At 35.8% G+C, this 21422-nt stretch overlaps 1 protein-coding gene and 2 long non-coding RNA genes across 4 annotated transcripts; all 3 read right to left on the bottom strand.

Annotated features, from left to right (window-relative positions):
- Positions 1 to 465: 465 nt before the first annotated feature.
- On the bottom strand, positions 466 to 1362 carry LOC113341430 (F-box/kelch-repeat protein At3g06240-like). Its single transcript, XM_026586307.1, has one exon. It carries the CDS (start codon positions 1360 to 1362, stop codon positions 466 to 468), a length of 897 nt encoding a protein of 298 aa, XP_026442092.1.
- A 5281-nt stretch (positions 1363 to 6643) lies between these two features.
- LOC113341405 lies at positions 6644 to 7214 on the bottom strand. Of its 2 annotated transcripts, none has more exons than XR_003355922.1 (3): positions 7174 to 7214; positions 7036 to 7096; positions 6644 to 6783 (listed from the first exon to the last, which is right to left on the bottom strand). It is a non-coding gene; the product is annotated as an uncharacterized LOC113341405 (long non-coding RNA). The 2 variants fall into 2 exon arrangements; XR_003355923.1 differs by having other exon boundaries at positions 7036 to 7083; positions 7174 to 7213.
- A 352-nt stretch (positions 7215 to 7566) lies between these two features.
- On the bottom strand, positions 7567 to 10073 carry LOC113341392. The gene is made up of 7 exons (XR_003355913.1): positions 9850 to 10073; positions 9623 to 9742; positions 9373 to 9456; positions 9100 to 9141; positions 8481 to 8604; positions 8135 to 8360; positions 7567 to 7658 (listed from the first exon to the last, which is right to left on the bottom strand). It is a non-coding gene; the product is annotated as an uncharacterized LOC113341392 (long non-coding RNA).
- Positions 10074 to 21422: the final 11349 nt, after the last annotated feature.

Here is a 21422-nt window from a genome sequence, read left to right as displayed (position 1 = left end):
AGAGGAAAATTAAAAAAAGCATCAAGTATCAACATACTTAGAAGTAAGAACGAAAACAGAATAACTTGTACTGATGGGAAAGCTCTCACTTTCACCATTTTGCCTGCATATGCTTATTTGAATCCAACCAATGAAACACAAACTCGCAAATATTGATACATAACTGTCACTAGTTTAAGGTTAATCATGAGGTCCCTTGTTAACCAATCTCAAAAACAAACCAATCTAAATATTTAAGCATATGAATATGACTTCAAAAGGAAAATTAAACTTACCAGTTTCCAACAGTTGCTTCGTCCACTAATCGCTGCCATGTTCACTGCTATTTTTCCCTTCAATTGACTTCATTATTTCTGCCTTTTCTTCTCCTAATTCTTCCAATGAAACTAAGGTATGCTTGTGTCGAAATACTTGACGAGATATTGCCTTAAAATATTCAAAGTTTTCCCAGGTCGAAGACGGTGGCTAAATTACTTTGATAGTGCCTTCATCGTAACGTAAAACGATTTCGAATTCCTCCATAAAGGCAAACGGTTCACTTTGCTCAAGACTAGTCACTTTACTCCAACCCCACGACTGGTGTTCTTCCTGTTCTTTCATTTCAAGATCATTACTAGTCTTCATTAACAACCATACATCATCAAAGTCACCCCATTCAAAGGTTTGAAAAACAGCATAATATAAAATCCCACCGGGAACCCCTAACAAAATATGGTCGCGAAACTTTTCTTGGGCCAAATCAAACACCAGAACCATTCCTCCTACACAATTCCTCCAATGAAGACATTCATTCAGAAACACACCATGTATTTGCCTAGGATGTGTCTCAAATCTAAAACCAAGATCAAACTTTCCAACGTGTCTCCATCCTTTAGCACTTCCAACAGTGTACACCTCGACCTCTATGGATTTCGGTGCTTCCCGAACCTTGTAAAACCTAACAACTTTGTATTCATTAGTCGAAGCAAGGTAACCAAATCCACAAGCCTCATGAATATGTCTAATCGATCTTAAACTTTCTGGAAATGTAACAAAATTTGGAAGAAAAACGTATTCTTTTGTCACCGGGTTAAAAATAATAGCAGGTCCTCCAGCATCATGCATATAAGATTGAGTTTCATACAAACAAATCAAACCATTGAACGAGCCAATAATAATGTAAGCTTCACAAATGGTTTTGATATTGATCTTTTTATAAATGGGTTTTGCATAATTCCAATCCTCGTTATCGTTAAACTCAAAATAAGAAAGATGTTTCTTAGGCTTATAACGATCACCATTATCATAATCCGTTTTCAAGTAAACGTATCTCAACTTACCTGATTCGATTGAATCTGGATGATTGAGACGAGCTAAGTGCATTTGGGGAAACGATGGATGTTGAATGAGATTCTTCCATGTGTTGCAGAATAAGTAAACTTTGTGTGAAGCTAATAAGTAAACTTTGTGTGAAGCTAGTTTTGGTTCTGACTTCTGGTATCCGCGTATACCGTGTTTGTTTGCAAATATTCCCATACCCGAATGGTAAGAGTGGGAATTAGTGAAGTTCGTGATTTTGGATATGACTAAAATATTTGCTTGATTGAGATGAAAAGAATAACTTCTGTACGCTTGAGTTATGCCTGGTTATCAATTAGACTTGACATTCCATATAATTCTAATCTCACTAAGAAAGATGGTCTTATACTACACTTACCTCACCCCTTGCCAGATTACTCCCTTTTTTTGTTATCTTGTCATCATAACAGTTAACCTCTCTAAAACTGTGAGCAACCTAAGAGGCATACTGATTCTAGTTTCGTGAAACTAAAGTAAACCCAAAAAAACCCTACTTACGTTAACAAGAACAAAGAAAAGAAAACAACGAACGACAGTGGATCAACTCACAAGCAAACCAAAACAAAACACCAATGTAAACCTTATCGCCTATGAAGACAATGGGATTAATGCTGGATCCATGGAGATATTTTTCTCCTAGGAGATTACGGATGCAGATATTATACCGATGATAATAATTATGCAGGTCAAAGCCTTTCCATTTTGGTACTCAGAATACCCATCATGCTTTGCTTCCCAACACTAACATTGCGTGCACTATTGCAACTCCCATAATTGAAACAGAGAAAAATTAAAAAAAAAAACTTCAAATTGGATCCTGATAGTTATCTATAAGTATCAACATACTAAAAAGTAAGAACGAAAACAGAATAACTTGCACTAATGCGGAAGCTCTCACTTTCACCATTTGCCTGCATATGCTTATTTGAATCCGACCAATGAAAACACATACTGTAGGGGCAAAATATCACACCTCTTATTTCTATGCGAAGTTGTCACTTCATTACCAAGCGAAGCCGATCGCACAAAGGATACCAAAGATGACATCACAAAGTCACACTAAAAGCACGAAGAGTCGTGCGGCAATGAAGAGTACGTGCGAGAAGTATCAATGTGAGCGTGCGAGAACATCGCACGTTAGATCCGAAAATAGGGGCTTTATTAGTTGTACCCTACTACATGTTAGCTGTCATCCACTATGTAAACACCTATACAGAAAGGCAGGAGAGAGAAAAGGGGAGAACATATTTTGGAGACACATATTTTGTTGTAGAGAGAGACTTTATTTTTTTTATCATCTTCTTCCCAAAAACTAGATCTAGAGTTCCAAATTATCATTAATGGAGATTCAAAATGTAACATTCATGTAATTACAACAATCACTAGTGAAGAACCATGGATGTAGATCACAATGATCGAACCATGTAAAAATCCTTGTGTCCATTTTTACAATTTTTAACACTTTTATCTTCTTTTTATGATAAATATATTTAGATCTATGGAAAATATGAAGGGGTGTTAGTTATGGGAATTACTGCAACTACACATACTCACACGTATTGATACATAACTGTCAATAGTTAATAATGAGGTCCCTTGTAAACCAATCTCAAAAACAAATTAACCAATCTAAATATTTAAGCATATGAATATGACTTTAAAAAGCTAAACTGCACTTACCAGTTTCCAACAGTTGCTTCGTCCACTAATCCTCAATTCCCCGTGACTTCATTATTTTTGCGTTTCCTTCTCCTAATTCTTTCAATGAAAGTAAGGTATGCTTGTGTCGAAATACTTGATGAGATATTGCCATAAAATATTCAAAGTTTTTCCAGGTCTAAGATGATGGTAAAATACTTTGATAGTGCCTTCATCATAACGTAAAATGATTTCGAAATCCTCCATAAAGGCGAACGGTTCACTTTGCTCAAGACTAGTCACTTTACTCCAACCCCATAACTGGTGTTCTTCTTGTTCTTTCATTACAGGATCATTACTCCTCTTCATTAACAGCCATACATCATCAAAGTCACGCCCTTCAAAGATTTGACAAACAGCATAATATAAAATCTCACCTGAAACCCCTAATACAATATATTCATCACTATCATCATCATCACTCACATCATCGGTCTCCGTAAGCATAGGAGGTAGTGAAATATGCTCACGAAACTTTTCTTGGGCCAAATCAAACACCAGAACTATTCCTCCTACACAATTCCTCCAATGAAGACACTCATTCAGAAACACACCATGCATTTTCCTAGGATGTGTCTCAAATCTAAAACCAAAATCAACCTTCCCAAGGTGTCTTCATCCTTTACCACTTCCAACAATGTACACCTCCACTTCTATGGATTTCCGTACTCCTCTTACCGTGTAAATCCTAACAACTTTGTATTCATTTGTCGAAGCAAGGTAACCAATCCACAAGCCTCATGAAAATGTCTAATCCGTTTTGAACTTTTTGTTTTACATTCTGGAAAAGTAACGTATTCTTTTGTTACTGGGTTAAAGATAAAAGTTGGTCCTCTAGCATCATGCATATCGGGTTGAGTTTCATACATACAAATCAAACCATTTAACGAGTCAATAACAATGTAAGCTTCACAGCTGGTTTTCAAATTGATCTTTTTATAAATGGGTTTTGCATAATTCCAATCCTTGTTATCATTAAATTCAAAATAAGAAACATGTTTCTTAAGCTTATTACGATCACCATTATCATAATCCGTTTTCAAGTAAACATATCTTAACTTACCTGATTCGATCGAATCTGGATGATTGAGACGGGCTAAGTGCATTTGGGGAAATGATGGTTGTTGAATGAGATTCATCCATGTTTTGCAGACTAACTTACATTCTAATACTGACTCAGTGGGTAAACGAGTTAGGAATTCTGTGATGATCTCTGATGGAAAAATCTTGTTGATATTCTTCTTCATCGAATGAATTTTTTTTGTTTTTTTGTAGAGAGAATGAATTTTTAGGGTTTAAAGAAGATGAAGAGGTTGTTCTTTTCGCACTTTATATATACAGAACCCATTTCTAGTTGTGTTTATCCCGGAATGGTAAGAATGGGAGAATATAGCGAAGTTCCAGCGGCATTGTGGTGGTGGCACGGGCACCAATGATTTTGGAAAAATATTATGCAACTTCAATTTTTGTACTCCTAAGATTTTATGTTGCTCTTTTTTCAATTTTTTTCTTTTTTTCGGTCGCACTAGACACGGCGCTAAGTAATCGCTACATGCTCGCACTCCAAGGTGGCAAGTGGTCGTGGCGTTTTGAGTCGACCTCCATTTAATACACGTCAAATACCGTTAGGAGAGATAAAAGAAACCAAATCTCATACTCCCTCCGTACTAGTTTACTTGTTTAAAATGGTTTTTGCACATGGATTAAGGAAAGTGGAGAGAGGAAAATATTTTCCAAAGTTACCTCCAAATTAATATTTAAGATAGCTAGTTTTTTGGTCTAGTATTTAAGAATTCAAAAAAAAAAATTGTTTTAGTTAGAGCAAAGGGAATAAAGGATATATTGAGAGATGAGTATTTAAGATGTGCATGGGAAATAGAATTACACAATTCTCAATACCATGACTTGATTCCAACGTAGGGGTAAATTAGGATAAAATGGGGAAAAATATGAAACTTAGCAACTAAATTGGGACAAAAAAAATGCCTAATTTAGACAAATAAACTAGGACGGAGGAAGTGTTTTTCACAGCAGAGAACCAGAAAAACAAAAAAGGAGGAGAAGTAAAAGATCTTCGATAGTGAATCCACCGGAATCAACAACAGTATGATAGAAGTATTTGCTTTCAAACAGCAACCTGAAAAAGCTCGTCTAGCCATGGATAATCATAAATATGATCCATCTCATGATCCTGATCAGAAAAATGAGGGAAAGGAAAATCCTAAATCACCCTCTCATGAAGAAAGAGAAGATGGGGCATATGAACTCAGATAAATCACCTGAAAGAGTTCAGTTTCCGGATATTATTAGTAAAAATTTTGTATAGAAGGTGTTTTGTTGGTTTTAGGAATTTTCAATAGTGAAATGTCTATTAGACTGTTATGTTTTTCACGAATCTCACCCAAAAATAAAGAAAGAATATATATAAAAATAGGTCTGTTCTGGACCCTCGTTTTCAAATCTAAGCCTCTATTTTTATTTCTTACAATTCTAAGCCTATCATACGGATTCCATCCAATGCTGTTATCTCAGTCAATATCTCATGTTGGCCGGTCAATATCTCGCCAAAATATCATTTAAAGATATATCGTGAATCGGAGAAAATTACAGTTATGCCCTTTCCATATTGTGTTGGAAATAACGACAGATATTCATCCCCATCTTCTTCTCCTTTCCGTCTGGTAGAAATACTCTTCCATTTATTTTCATTTTTGCCAGTCTTCCATCTGGAAGAGATGAGTAACAGAATCCCTTCCTCGAACAACGACAACAAACAACAACGGTTCGGCGTGGTTTGATATGGTTGGAATTGGTGATTACAGTGATTCAACACACCAAATTCCTCGATTAGTAACAGAAACAAGCCGTTACTAAAACGAGTTGTAACGACTGCTGTCTGTTACAAAAAGGGGTGTTACATTTGTTACAAAAACGAGTTGTAACGGCAATGGATCTGTTACTAATTTTGGTTGTAATGACCCTTAGTAACAGGTTTCGGACGTTACGAATTCCCACGTGGTAACCGCTCATGGCCATTACGAATTTTTTGTAACAACGGGGTCGTAACATGCGAAAGCCGTTACGAAAGTTTTTGTAGCAGCAAAAAATTATTGCCAGTCAACCTTGACCAGAGGTCAATCGTGACTGGCAGTTCTTTTTCTGCCGGAAATAAGCCGGATTGTCTATTAACCTGCATCCACCGTTAAAACCATCTATCATCCACATTTAACAATCAATTCATATCATATTCAGCAATCAATTCACATCACATTCAACCAATTCATGCCAAAAAAGGAACACAAATTCTTTTAAGTACCAATTTTTTTGTTAGAAACTAAGTTCCAAATTTCTAATGGAACATATGGAAACTTACTAACTTCCTACATACAAAACTTGCGCTGCTTTATTCTCCAGCCTTTCGATCAGAAAACTCAAATAACTTGCAAACACAAAATTTGTATACTTAGATATCGGAAGTAAGCAAAAACTGGAAGAGATGACACACATAATAAACTGTATACTTAGATGTTGTAATTAATTGAGATAGAACACCGATATCTAGAACTCTTAAGTATACAATAATAGTTTTCGCAAAATAAATAAAAATCAGGGCCTTATAAGGAGTTGATATTAGGAAACTGAACCGACTCTTCAGAGCAAGCCAGTTTTACTTACAAGGTAGGCGGATGCTCCAGATCAGCAATAGAAGATGGCACCTATCCTGAAAAATTATTGCTCGAAAGATCCCTGCAATCAAAACATAAATAAGTTAGCTTACAGAAATTTTCCCGAGAGAAAACAAAAATTATCTAGGCTCTTTAGACTTGCAATGTGTCAAGTTAACAAGACTTGCTACTGCAGGAGAAGACAATCCTAAGAGACGGTTTCCTTTGAGAAAATCTAACTCTCTAATGCCAGACAACAATGGTGTGACTTCATCAATCTAGTATCTTCAAATTCCAACAAACAAGACAATAGAATGACAATCACAAATTATACCTGTCCAGTAAGTTCTTCGTGTATAGTAAGCCCCACACCTCCAATTCTCTGCACATTTTCACTTTGTAATATGTAAATTTGCAGCTACAATAAATCAAAGACAAATGACATAAAAATGACAAAGGGATTTCGACATACTTGGCACCAATTGTATCCATTGTGCAGATAAAGGGCTTATTATCTTCTCCTAAACCAGCAATGGCAGGACAGGCTGGCAGAAATATGGACCAAACCTACAAAAACAATAAATAGACATTATTTCTATTATATAATCTTCACTTGTAAACTCTAATTCAACTTTACATATATGTAAACCCAATCAGTAGCATTGCTATCTCTAACAGGCTAATTTAAACTTGAAAATACTAAAATAAGTAAACACTTATAAGTTATGTGCTGCATAAAGCTCATACAACAACTGTTCATAGCTAAGAACATATTTATAAGAATAAAACAAAACAAGCACAGAACTCACATAACAGTCTCTGCCTTTTCTTGCTTAATGTTTTGCTCTCAAATATGCAACACTTTGCCGCACCTGCTCTAACAATACGCCTTAGCACCTAGAGGAAGTGAGTTGGTACGTGAGCGAATTCAAAAAAGAGAAAAAAAGTTACATCCACCTGGTGCCAAGGATCGCAAATTATATCAGTTAGAAAAGCTCAATGGAAAAAAGTCCACAAACACTTTCTTACCTGAACCAACAAGTTAACAGTATCAACAACAAAATCAGCTAAAAACATAGGATATATATTTCTCCCTAAGTTCAACAGCCCATGGTTATGCATGGTAGAGGCCATCATTTCCTACACAAGCCTCTATTAGAACCACATGCTCAAGGTTTGAACAAAAGGAAAAAATAAATCATGCCTTCAAAACACATTAGGGAATCTCCCTACCATAAGCATAAATCTGGAATCATTCGATAATTTACAAGACCTAATAAAAAGAATATAAATAAAATAAAGAGAGTATTGCAAAATTACATGTGCAGACTATACGATAACCAGCAGGGAGATATTTTAAACTACATACACATATGTCATGCTTCTAAAAAAATCCAAATAAAGTTCAAAATTAAGATAAAGAGTGGCCTCACCTGTATGGTTGCTAACACACCACAAGGTCCCCCTTCATACTAGTCCTCGGGAATGAAGAGAAGAAATTATGAGCAGCAATTCCCCCATACAACTTTGAAAAACAGGAAGCACTGCCTTTAGCTGCTGACAAGCACTCGACTGTGGGGTATATGTGTTAACTCTCAAGACTTTTTGCAAGTCTGAAGCTGATTCGATTGAAAGACCTTGCAGGGATTTCGTCACTGCCTACAAAATGAAACATTTCAACATCGTTTAGATAACTATCACATTAACTCTCGATCCATCAAGATTATCAATTGCTACACAAAATAAAGTCAGATAACAAGCTAGAGATAGAGCTTTAACCTCCTCCTTCTAGATATCTTCAGCATCCTCTGGCCATTGGTCTGAAATATTTAAAGTAACAATAACAGCTCTTTTCTTGCTTCCACATAGAAATAATCTGTCCGCCATAGTCTGAATCAAAGCCCTGTAAAAAGCACAACAGGGGATTTCAACATGTTATGAGCTAGAAATACAAGGGATATAAGCACGAATCCTCGAGCTCGGCTTAAGCTCGAGTTGAACCAACTATAAAATATAAAACCCACTGATTCAAATTGCCGAAGTGAGCTACTGACTGGGTTTACCGAGGAAAAAGGCTGTTAAATTTGCTAATTCGCAAAAACAGCAAAGGTGGCTTGCATTTTTATGCAGTCATTTGTTTGAAAGATTTAGTTTTCGGGTTCAAACATTTCCATTTGATATTTCTAAGAAAATTTAACCTAATGGTAATTCGAGTAATCTAAGACATTATCCACTATTAATTTTATATATCAAGATTACACTAAATTTATGGACTAACTAATCACCTTGCCTTCCCATCTTCAGTTAGAGAAAGCAAAATTACACAGTGTAACAGATTCACTTTGAGAACATACACTGGGAGCGAAAACTTGGGTTGCCAAGTTGACTGTATTTTTACCTAATTCATTTGAAGAAACAATAGGCGCTTGAGAACAAACGCCTGCAGTGCCAAACCCAAAAATATTGTGAGACGATATTCTCCACATATAACAAAATACGATGAAACAATCTTATAATTAACTTCACATTTTTCGCCTAAGTCTATAATGATATAAGCATTCCAGTCAATGCATAAAGCATAAGTAAGAAATACAAATGACATAAGCTTCATCTTTGACTAGAAGATGAGCAACCAATAATTCAAAAGCTTTTGAGCATTTCTTCTGCTGACCTTTCAACTAGGAAAAATGTAGAATACTGTATTAGCTCCAGCACTTCTTGCAATTGAAGTGATTACTGCAGCTAGAACTTCCACCTGTTCAAACAAAATTATTGACATACCCTTTGTAAATCCGCTGATTCTCTAGGAAAAACAAGAGATCTCAACCCTTAAACCAATGCTCACAACCCTTTAATCAAAACAAATAAACAAAATCCGCTGACTTTCAGATTCAAATATATCACAAAAACTAAATCAAAACCTTGAGTTAGATCTGATGATGATTTCATTTCTCATAGGATGATAGGAGTAACCCTAACTTCAACATCAGAGTAACCATCTTCAGCAAGCTCTCTAGCGAAGAATACTCCTCAGCATCAAACTGTAAATCAAAATCGAAACAATTTACTTCAGCCTAAAAAAATCACCAAAAAATCAAGAAATATCAGAAATTAATGATACAGAAATAGGGATTGTAGTAGGATTTACCTTCTGTTTCCCATGAATAAACCAAATACATCATTCACCAACACCTACAAATCGAAACCAAATCAAGAACAAGACCCTAATTTAGATGGAACCCTAAAATCTGATTTAACAGATTATGAAACCCAACTGATGATGACTTACACAGATGGAAACTTAAATCAAAACCCTAAACTCGATGAGCAGACGATTGAAGATCAGTTCTTCAAACATCGGATGATTAATCTGTAGTTGAGAGGGAAGAAAAGGGAGGCGCGGTAGGAGAAAAGAAATGAAAGTGAAAATGAAAAGTCGAGAGAAGAGAGAAGATTATCTAGGTTAGGGGAGGGGATGCAGCCATGGAAATATCCTGTAGTTCAACGATTCTTGGGTTGAAAAAAAATAGCAAGCATGTGAATAGCACACGCACAAATTGCAAGTGTTACGACCCGAGTGTGACCAAGCGTGTGAGTGGCACGCCTATAAAAAAATTCATAACGGCTCATCCCTGTTAGAAATTTTTTAATATTTAGTAACGGTTAAAGCCTGTTACGATTTTTTGTAAAGGCAATTTGTAACGGGAAATTTGTACGGCCCCAAAGTCGTTTACGAATTCCTGTTACTAATCCGGGAATTTGGTGTAGTGATTATTACTGTATTAATTCGATGATTTCGACTACAGCAAATTGAATTTGGGGGTTTTGGCATCAATTGATAGTGGGTCTTGATTTAATGGCGATGGACAACGAAAATGGATGGTTTTGTAAGATGGTGAAGAATCGATTGAGCTTGTGAAGGGATACTGTGAATAATGGGATCGTGTTGATGGGAGAATCAATTGAAGAGTTTTCAAGAGGATCTAGCTCTGCTGGTGTTTAGGTGAACAACACAGAGAGATCGAGATTTGAAGATGTTGAAGAATCAATGGAGGAGGTTAGGGTTTGATTTGGGGTTTTTAGTGTAAAATGAATCTAGGGTTTAAATATGGAAGAAGAGAAGTCAGATCGAAGAATTTGTGAAGATTGAAAAGAGGTTTTAGGAGTTGATACAATTTTAAGACAGGTTATTCTTGAATTGAAGATGTAAGATGTTGTTGATGCTTCAGAAAAATCAAGGGTTTGTGTAATTTGTTGAAACAATAAGAAAATATTTGTTGTTGCCATCGATTGGAGCTTGAATTGGATTTGGTTTGTTAATTGAAGTTCATAAAAGACAAGAAGACGGTGTTGCTGGTAGATTTGAGAAGATAATGATCTGAATTGAAGGTGGTGATGTATGTTTTGGCCAAATGGTTGATACAACAGAGTCTGAAGCTGCAAAGAGAAGGATATGGCACTGTGGTGCGCTGAGCACAATTGGTGGTTTCTGATCTGAAATTAATGTTGAATGCGAAAGTTACAAAGAGTGGTTGTTGCTGCAAGAAATGATGTAATGATGATGTTAGGTCAAGAAGCTACAAAAATGATGCTGGTGAATTGGATTGGTGTTGTGTTGCAGTTGAGTACAAGAAAAAGGGTCTGCAATTCATTGAAGTACTGTTCAGCTGACGCAGAGAAAATTGTGTTGGTTGCAGTATGGTGCTGATGAATGAACGTGTGTTTACAGGGAATGGTGGTTAAATGGGTATTATTTAGCAGTTGAGATCAAACTAAGCTGGGAGTTGCAGGTGGTGTTTGAGTTTTGGAAGGAGGCTGTGTGAGATGCAGGGATTATGATATAGAGGAATGAGTTGAACTGGGAAGGTGCTTTGGGTTCTGGATTTTGTGAACTAGAAAAGTTGTTGCTGCTATGGTTTATGGGATGGAGTGTTGTTAGCTGCTTCTGATGGCGGCGTTGTTTCATTGGTTGGTAGCAGTTTGTAGGCTTGCAAGTCTGGTGCAATGGTCGTTATAATGGATTTGTGCAACTGTGACTAGATGGATATATAAGTTTACAGGAATATGGTGGATGCTCATTGATGGCTATGGCAATGAAGAGATGAGCGAGTTTTGTGTTGCTGTTCTGAGCTAGTGTATGTATAGTGATGGGTGTCATAGCCTCAGAAAATTAATAATCTCATTTCCACACAATTAACTGGTAATATAATGGAAGTAAGGATCTTTCCCACGAAGAGCAGTGAGTTTTAGTTATCGAAGTGTCACAAAGGGGGGTTTTTTTTTTAGGTTGTGAACAAAATAAATAATCAAAGCAAATAAAGTTGTATTGTAATCAATAGAGAGAGATATGATTGAAGAATCCTTCTTCGTATATAAACCATCAATGAGTTAATATATTTATCTATTCGTCATTAATCATAGATTATCACCAACCTTAGAATAACAGGTACGCTTAGCTATTCCCAAAATTCCTTATATCACTGGATAACAGGTAAGCTTAGTTACCAGATTCTATTCGTCTGAACCACCTTGAGGTACGCTTACAAGATATAATTCAATCGAATGCCTTAGGGTTTGTGAATTTAGGTTTGATCCTAGTAGTTAGACTCAGTACGCTCGGTCTATTTGATAGGGTTGTGTCTACACACGATTGCTTTACCGAATCCCTCTATAAGGTCTCGCGTTCTCTACTTGTGTAAGGAATTATTCAACAATTACGGATATCGTAACCCTTAATAGCAATAGATTAGATTAAAAAATATATTTAGTTGGCCACCTAAACAATCTATCAATCTTTAATAGTAAACACAAACGATAATCATATGAAGAAATCAAAATAGATGCATATATTAAATCAAATCAAGTTTACAACTCAGAATTCATCCTCAATCAATAGGTGTTTAGCTACTCATGGATGTAGAAACATCCATGATATACATATAAGAAAAGTTTAGAGATATCGTTACGATTGAGGAACCGCTCCGAAACCCTAGTTTTTGATGTTTCTTCTCTCCAAGCTTACAATTTCGTGACCTAATGATATGACATCATTTTACATAACCTAACACCTTTTTATAGGTTTACATTGCTTGGTCTTCACGTATTTAATTCGGTTCAAGAATCCGACCCGAAATAACAAAATAACGAATCCAAATGTGCCCATAGGTCTTCCAAGGTGTGAATACACGTTTCCCATTTGCTAAGTGCGCGAACCCAGCCCGCGAACTTCAAAATCCATCAGAAATTTTCGGAAGTAAGTCTGTGAACCCGGTATGCGAACCTAGTTCGCGGACTTCACTGTCTTGGAATTCAATAAAAGCTTGTTTTGGCCATAACTTCTTCATCCGAACTCGGAATGACCTCATTCCTTTTTGCATTAATTTTATCATTAAATTGTATTCAATATGATGATGATAAATATTTAATTTGAATGAGTTAAGATCGGTCTTTGTCCCTTCTCTTGATTTTGAGAGTTTTTCTCCTTTTCGTCGCACTTCTTCCACTTCTCTTGGATTTTGGAACTTGGATACTTGGAATACTTCTCTTCATAGATCTTTTCAGCACTTTGTACCTCCTTTTTGGATGATTCACCTAATTGAGACAAATAAGAGAAAACCAAAGTAATAATACGAAAATATGCAAGAATAATAGCTAAAACAAGTATGGAATGGACACTAAAATCATATGATTTATGCACTTATCATATAGTTGCAGGCATGGATGGATGTGTTATAGTTGAGATTAATTGGATGGAGGATACAAAGATGATATGGTTTGACAGTGCTAAGAGGGTGCATGAATGAAGGAGCTGATCCTATGCCTTCGATTTTCTGTGGCTAGATTTATTACACGTGTGCTTATAAACAAGATCTTAGACATTCACTTGATGATGCAATCTCTGTCGTTGATCATAGATGGGGTGTTTGAAGGACTAAATCGTCTTTTGAACTGGAAAAATATGGATACGTGGCAGATAACTGCAGCTAACTTTCCATCCACCAAAACTGGCCTAGTTTTGTAAGAAATAAAAAAACAAGCTTAGTTTTGTAAAGTGAAAATTAGGCGCAGGCCCAAAAAAAATAATATTCTCATTGTCAGGCCCACAATTAATTTTTAGTTCCGTGACACCCATAATTATATGAAATTATTAAAAATGTCTGCATGACGGATTATGCATCCGCATGACGGGTTATGCATCAAGGGTATAATTGGAAACGCAACTTGGATATAACATATCTAAAAATCCGCGCCTTGGAATTTTACAAATTTTATATCGTTGGAAATCTTTTTAAGAGAGTTACGCAACGAGTACAAACAAGAATATCAAATTTTTGTTTTTCACGAAAAAAATCGGAGGTGATCATCATTTTAGGCAAAATTTTCGAAAACTTGATACATAACCATTATGCAACCACCAAAAAAGATGCATAACACATTCTGCAGGCGCATAACGAATTATGCAACCATTTTCTCCACTGCATAACAAATTATGCCTCTGCATAACAAAGTTATGCATTTATAACAATTTATGTAGCCATTGTATTAGTGCGTAACTACATACAAAATTGATGCATGATGCATAATGCATCATGCATCTATTTTCTCGATGCATAAAAGATTGTGCAACATTTTTCTCGATGCATAATGCATTATGCAGCCATATTTTCGGATGCATAACAGGTTATGCATCCATTTTCGCGACTGCATAACATGTTATGCAGATATTATTGCTGGTGCATCACAAGTTATGCGGTCTTTGTTTTTGTTGATTTCAATAATGACAAAAAATTTGTTGCATAACGTGTTATGCAACCGTTTCCTGGACTGCATAACAAGTTTTGCTTGTGGACAAGCCATTCCACGGACATTTTCTGCATAACAACCGAGACCTTTTAGGCATATACTTAACGGCTTGCTCAATTCCACGGTAAATTTACTGAAAGTAGACCACTGTTCCGCTGTCAAGCTTATATAAGAGTCATTAATGATACCCTAAAGGTCCCATTAAGGCCTTTATCATCACTAAAAGAGAAACGAGCAACAGTAGTTTAAACTATTAGTCGGTATAACCTCATACAAGTAAGGTAAGAAATCGATCCTGTAAAATAGGCACTCAACTTGAACCGATGCAATCATAGACACAACTCACCTCAAGTAAGAAAAACATATCCACTGAAATGATATAATCCACCTACAAATTCCATCTTTCCATAAGTCATTCCTTAAGTCTTCAAAAAAAAAAAAAAAAAATCCATCTTTCCGTAAGTCATTCCTTAGCTTTACCTACTCGTTCTGTTTGCTCATATTTAACGTTACCTCATGTCTACAAAAATGAACTATGAAACTGCACGCGGAGGACTGATAAAGGACGAATTCAAAGCCAGTAATCTCTATCTGTGTGGATAAGCAGGATATATGTATTCATATAGAGTAACATGGACGCAGGACTCAGTGAAAAAGTACACAGACACAATTCAAAGTCTAGGCTATGGTAAGTTATGTCCACAGAAGCTGTGCACCGAGCATAGAATCCCCAACCCCTAATTCTTATCAAACTAATTACAGTCTTCGGAACCACTTATTTCATTACTGCGATACAATCCGTTGCACCTTCTTAATTCGTAATATTGTAAACTAGTCTACACATGGAGTCTATCCAGTGAAATCGATCCATACCAACCCTAAATACCATGAATGGAATCGTACCCAAGCTTTAATTTCTTCTTAATTGCTCAAAAACTGGTAATTGCAACAAAACCCAATAACAAATTCTTCTCAATTGCTCAATCACCAACAATAAACCCATATCAATATCAACTCCAATTTTCATTCGATTAATGGTCATCAGTAAGCCCTAAATCTTCTTTGTGTGAATCTGATAACAGCTTCACCTCTTTCTTGAAACAACACCAAGTTCAAACTCCTTAATCAGCCCTAACTTGCGATTTCTATCACCATTATCTGTAGATTCCCATCGGGAATTCACAGTAGAGTGGAGAGGAAGAAGAAAAGGAATTGAAGAAGAAGAAAAAAAAAATACGGAAACCTAATTTTATAAACTATGAGTTTGGGTGAAATTTTGTCATAGAAATGGGGCGAGCATGAGTTTTTCTGGATGTGGGTTTTTCGGTGGAGAAAATCTGAAAATTGGGTTTTCGTAGTTTTCATTTTTATAAAACATAAAAAAAACAGGCCTATATTTGTAAAAAGCCTAATAAACAAAAGAAAAAGAGAGTCTGATAAACAAAAGGAAAAGAGAGTCCGATAAAATTCAATTCAGTAATAAATTGTGTTTTTTTTCCTCACAACCAAAGTTAAATTCGTTACTGGAATTGATGGAATCACATATTTGTAGAACATATATTTTATCAATTTTATGGTGCATTTGTTTGTGTATTTTTGCTGCTGCTTTTGTTAGTGGTGATGATTTAGGTTAAATACATTGGTGTGAGATTTGAAATACAATTCACTTGAAGAAGAAGAAGAATATGGGTTTGAAATATTTGTTAATCATAGTCTCAGGAAACTTACATCTGTTACCTATACTTCATCAAAATTAGATTAGATGAAGCATTACAAAATAAAGCCACATACATCATGCCTTAGATAAATGCATACAGCAAAATAGAAATTAAATTATGAACTTTTCTCAGTTGAATAGATTATATTCACCTTGATCTTCAGTTGATCTCTGGATTTTAGATCAGAATCTTGGGTTGAAAATACTGGCGGTGGTTGATATACATTAACGGTTGAGATTCAGATCACCAACTGGTGACATGTAGCGATTGAAAATCCATGTCACAGGTAGATCAGCGCTGCCACGATGGAAGGCGTGGAACTAGCGTGAAATTAGCTAGTTTTCTTTCATTTTCGTTTTTTTTCAGTACAAAATTACAAGAACTAGTTTTTCGCCCGTGCTATGCACGGGTTTGATTTTACATTAAATCATGTTTAAAAATAATTTTATTAAAAACAATAATACAAAGAGCAACCACTAAATAAACAATGCAATAGAAATAAATAAACAAAACTAAAATGCAATAGAAATAAATAAACAACTTGTCGTAAATCAACGTTTCAAAGACAACAATCCTCATTTTACTTTCATAAATTAATTAAAACTTCTGCAAGCTTTCGTCCAATTATTTTGATTTTTTTGGGTTTTCTATCCTTTTACCCGGATCTAAGAATATTTTAACAGCAAAATGGTCAAATATAAAATAAATATCAAAGTATATGTAATTTCCCGACTGTATTTAATCATTGAATTCTCATGGCATCTCCAACAGTGCGTGTAAAAGATCACTCACATAAAGTTGGGATTAACAATACAAACACATACTCGCAGGTATGGATACATAACAGACGATAGTTTTAGGTTAATAATGAGTTCCCTTGTTAACCAATCTAACATTTAAATATAGAAATGAAACTTACCAGTTTCTAACATTTGATTTGTCCGCTAATTCCATGTGACTTCATTGCACCTTCTTCGCCCAATTCTTTCAATGAAATTAAGGTATGCTTGTGTGGAAATACTTGACAAGATATTGCATTAACATATACAAGATTTTCCCAAGTTGTTGAGCGAAATACTTTGATAGTGCCTTCATCATAACGTAAAACGGTGCTGCTATCATCAAAAAAGGCAAACGGTTCACTTTGCTCAAGACTAGTCACTTTACTCCAACCCCATGACTGGTGTCCTTCTTGTTCATCATTACTCTTTTTCATTAGCAGTCATACATCATCAAAGTCACGTTGTCGGATGGATTGACAAACAGCATAATATAAAATCCCTTCCTGATTGACCTCTCTTCGCATAGGAGGCTGTGAAATATGCTTACGAAACTTTTCATCAGCCAAATCAAATACGAGAACCATTCCTCCTACATGAATCGATGGAATCTGGATGATTGAGACGGGACAAATGCATTTGAGGAAATGATGGATGTTGAATGAGATGCTCCCATGTTTACATTCCAATACTGATTATGTGGGTAAACGAGCTAAGATGTTTGAAATTATCTCTGCTGGAAAAATCTTGTTGATATTCTTTTCCATCGATCAAGACCCAATTTTTTGATTTGGCAAAGTTTTATAGAGAAAATGAAATTTTAGGGTTACAAGAAAGAATTTCGAGATGTGTTTGTTTGCAGAGATCCCATACATGAAATGGGAAGAATAAAATATAGCAGAGACCACGGTTTTGGATGTATTAGGTTCTTACACCCAGCATACACTCTTTAGGTCCACCAGGCGTAAAAACTCCTGTTTAGTGACGTGGGTGAAAGTGACCAAACTATGACAGCATAAAAGCCCGTTAGGATGATGAATTCCTCCTAGTCGGCGAATTTCTGATTAGGATGATGAAGCAAAGGTCAAAGGTGTGAGTGGGAAAAATGGGAGAACTGGTTGGATTTGTATTGGGTTTGGTGCAATAACGGACTGGGCCTTAGAGTCGACTGCATCAGGTTGTGACAGGCAGCATAAAAGCCCGTACAAGAGCCAGATAGCCAGATAGAGTCATGCAACCATGAGCTGAAAACTGTGATGCATGATGGACAAAAATTCTAAGGCTACACCTTCAAAGTGAACCTGTTATCTAGATTCTATATATCAAACTGAGCTGCTGGGAAATGGTGTAAACAACTAGATAGATTTCCAGCAATATCGCAACTTAAAAAAAAAATAGCCCGTACAGGCTCATAGTAGGGGTATAAATAATACCCGAAAATACTCGGCCTGCCTGTATCTGCCCGAGCCCGCCTGTATCCGAAGTAGCCCAAAGTCTGTTATGGCCCGTCATGGGCCACCCGACCTTGCCTGGATTAATTTATTGGGCGGTCTGGGACTTTGTAAATTAATTATGATGCCTGGCCTGAAAGCCTTTTATGTGACATTAATCATTTAATATCCTCTTAAAAATACTTAAAGTTATTATTTTATAATTGTCAATTTTGTGTCAAAAAAAATAAAATATATAGTTGTTTTTACTTATAATTAACCTTTTCAAAACATTAATGATAATATATTTTATTATTAGAAAATTTATTGTATTTTAACTAATTATTTATTATATGCTAAAATTAAAAATTTGTCATTGTAATTTAAATATAAAATAATACTATCACTTACAGTATACAAGTATACAAGATTAGAAAGGAAAGGATAATATATTAAAAATAAATAAATTTAATATTATTTATTTTGAAAATTTAAACTTAAAATAAAAAAGAAAAAGAAATTCAAAATAGTGACCGTCCCGCCCCATCTGGCCTGCCCGTATAAAAAGCGTACTTCGGGTAACAAATATCTACTTTTACCCTGTCTGACCGGCCTGAATTTGTTTACGGGCTCATAAATATTAATCCGGGCCGGCCGGCCTGAATTTACACCCCTAGCTCATAGACTCTTAACAGCACGAACATTAGAGCTTCAGTTTTGCAAACAAAAATTAAGATAATTCTTTCCTTGACAAGCATGCTAGCTTCTGTACAACAAATTCCTACTTTCAAGAATAGTGTTCAATACAAGACAGCACAACAGTGCAACTTACAGAAAAAGCAAGTCCCAACAAACAAGGTAAACACCAAAGAAGGGCACCCACAAACAAACAGCCTTAAACGAAGGACACAGCTGAAACAGAAATCAAAAGGGCAACAAGTTATACAGACTGGACAAAACCTATAATAATCTAACTAAGAAGCAGGCCTCATATTACATACACTTACGTTACCCGAGATTACTCCCCCTTTTTGCTCTTGTCAGCAGAAAAGTTCACCTCTCTAAAACTGTGAACAAACTACGAGTGTTCAGAGGCATCTGGGACCTGGGTCTCCTGAAACTAAAGTAAACACTGAATAACCCTATTTCTGTTCACAAGAAGAAAGAAAAACAACAAACCCCAGTGGATCATAGTGCAGGACAAAGACTTCCAATTCTGATACTCAGAATACCCACCATGCTTTATGAGATTAACCAACTGGTGTGGTCTAAGAAAAATACAAAAAATTACTTTCAGTTAAACTGAAACACTAACACTGGGCGCACTATTGCAACTCCCAACATTGAAAAGGAGGAAAATCAGAAAAGCTTCAAACTGGATCCTGATAATTATCTATGATCTATTAACATGCTAACAAGTAAGAATCAAACAGAATAACTTGCATACATACTCTGCTAATAGTCTCTAACAGTATGCCCTAGCCACTAAGTGTAAGCTGGTTATCTATCATTACAACAGATCGTCTTACACATAGTGATGAAGATTAGGCAAAACTAATAGTTCAGAGGTTTCTTGTTCTTCTTTTTTTCTTTTTTTTTTTTTTTTTTTTTTTTGCATTAACAGCCAAGATGCAAAACATTATAAGAAAGCACAACAGTGCAACTTACCGAAAAAGCGCGTACCAACTAAACAAGGGAAACCCCAAAGAGCACCCACAAACAAACAGCCCTTAAACAAAGGCAGGAGACAGCTAAAACAGAAATCAAAAGGGCAACAAACTATACAAAAACTCCACAAAACCTGTGACGGAGTTGATGAGGAGATTCTGATCTACTTAGAAAGTAGGCCTCATATTATATACGCTTACCTCACCCCTTGCCAGATTACTCCCTTTTGCTATCTTGTCAGCAGAAAATTTCACCTCTCTAAAACTGAGAACAATCTACAGGTGTTCAATGGCATCCCGAATCGCCGACTAAAGTAAACACTAAACAACCCTACCTACTTCTGTTCAAAAGGAAGAAAACAACAACAAAATCAGAACAACTGACAAGCCAAGCCAAGCCAAGCCAAACAAAACACCAATCTAAACCATGTCACCTGTGAAGACTGTAGGATTAATGCGGGATTCATGAAATTATTTTCCTCCTAGTTTATTGAAAAAATGCAGCTATTATACTTAGACCTTTTCAATTTTGGTACTCAGAATACCCACCATGCTTTATGAGATTACCTATTGATTGCAAGCACTATTGCAATTCCCTATACAGAGGAAAATTAGAAAAGCTTCAAAATGGATCCTGATCGTTATATATCAACATACTAAGATGTAAGATTCAAACAGAATAACTTGTACCACCATTTGCCTGCTATGCTTTTTTGAATCCGATCAATGAATGAAAAAAATTACTAAAGCATGTAGAAATCTGGTCAAGCGACTAACAAATGCAATTAGCAAAGTAATAAAGTGTGATTGCATACAAAAAAAACACTCACATAAAGTTGGGATAGATGATATAAACACATATTCGCAGGTACTGATACACAACTGTTAATAGTTTTAGGTTAACAATGAGGTCCCTTGTTAACCAATCACAAAATAAAACCCATTGAAACACTTAAGCATATGAATATGACTTCTAAAAGCTAAATGAAACTTACCAGTTTCTAACAATTGATTTGTCCACTTATTCCCTGAGACTTCATTGCACCCTCTTCGCCCAATTCTTTTAATGAAACTAAGGTATGCTTGTGTGGAAATACTTGATGAGATATTGCACGGAATTTTACAAGGTTTCCCCAGGTTGAAGTTGATGAGCGAAATACTTTGATAGTGCCTTCATCATAACGTAAAACGATGCTTCCATTCTCCATAAATGCGAAAGGTTCGCTTTGCTTAAGACTAGTCACCTTACTCCAACCCCATGACTGGTATCCCTCCTGTTCTTGCATTACATGATCATTATTCTTCTTCATTAACAACCATACAT

This window comes from Papaver somniferum, unplaced genomic scaffold (genome assembly GCF_003573695.1).
Source record: "Papaver somniferum cultivar HN1 unplaced genomic scaffold, ASM357369v1 unplaced-scaffold_29, whole genome shotgun sequence".
Classification (NCBI taxonomy): Eukaryota; Viridiplantae; Streptophyta; class Magnoliopsida; order Ranunculales; family Papaveraceae; genus Papaver; species Papaver somniferum.
The sequence above is the reverse complement of the archived record's forward strand: the minus strand, read 5'-3'. Positions and strand labels throughout refer to the sequence as shown.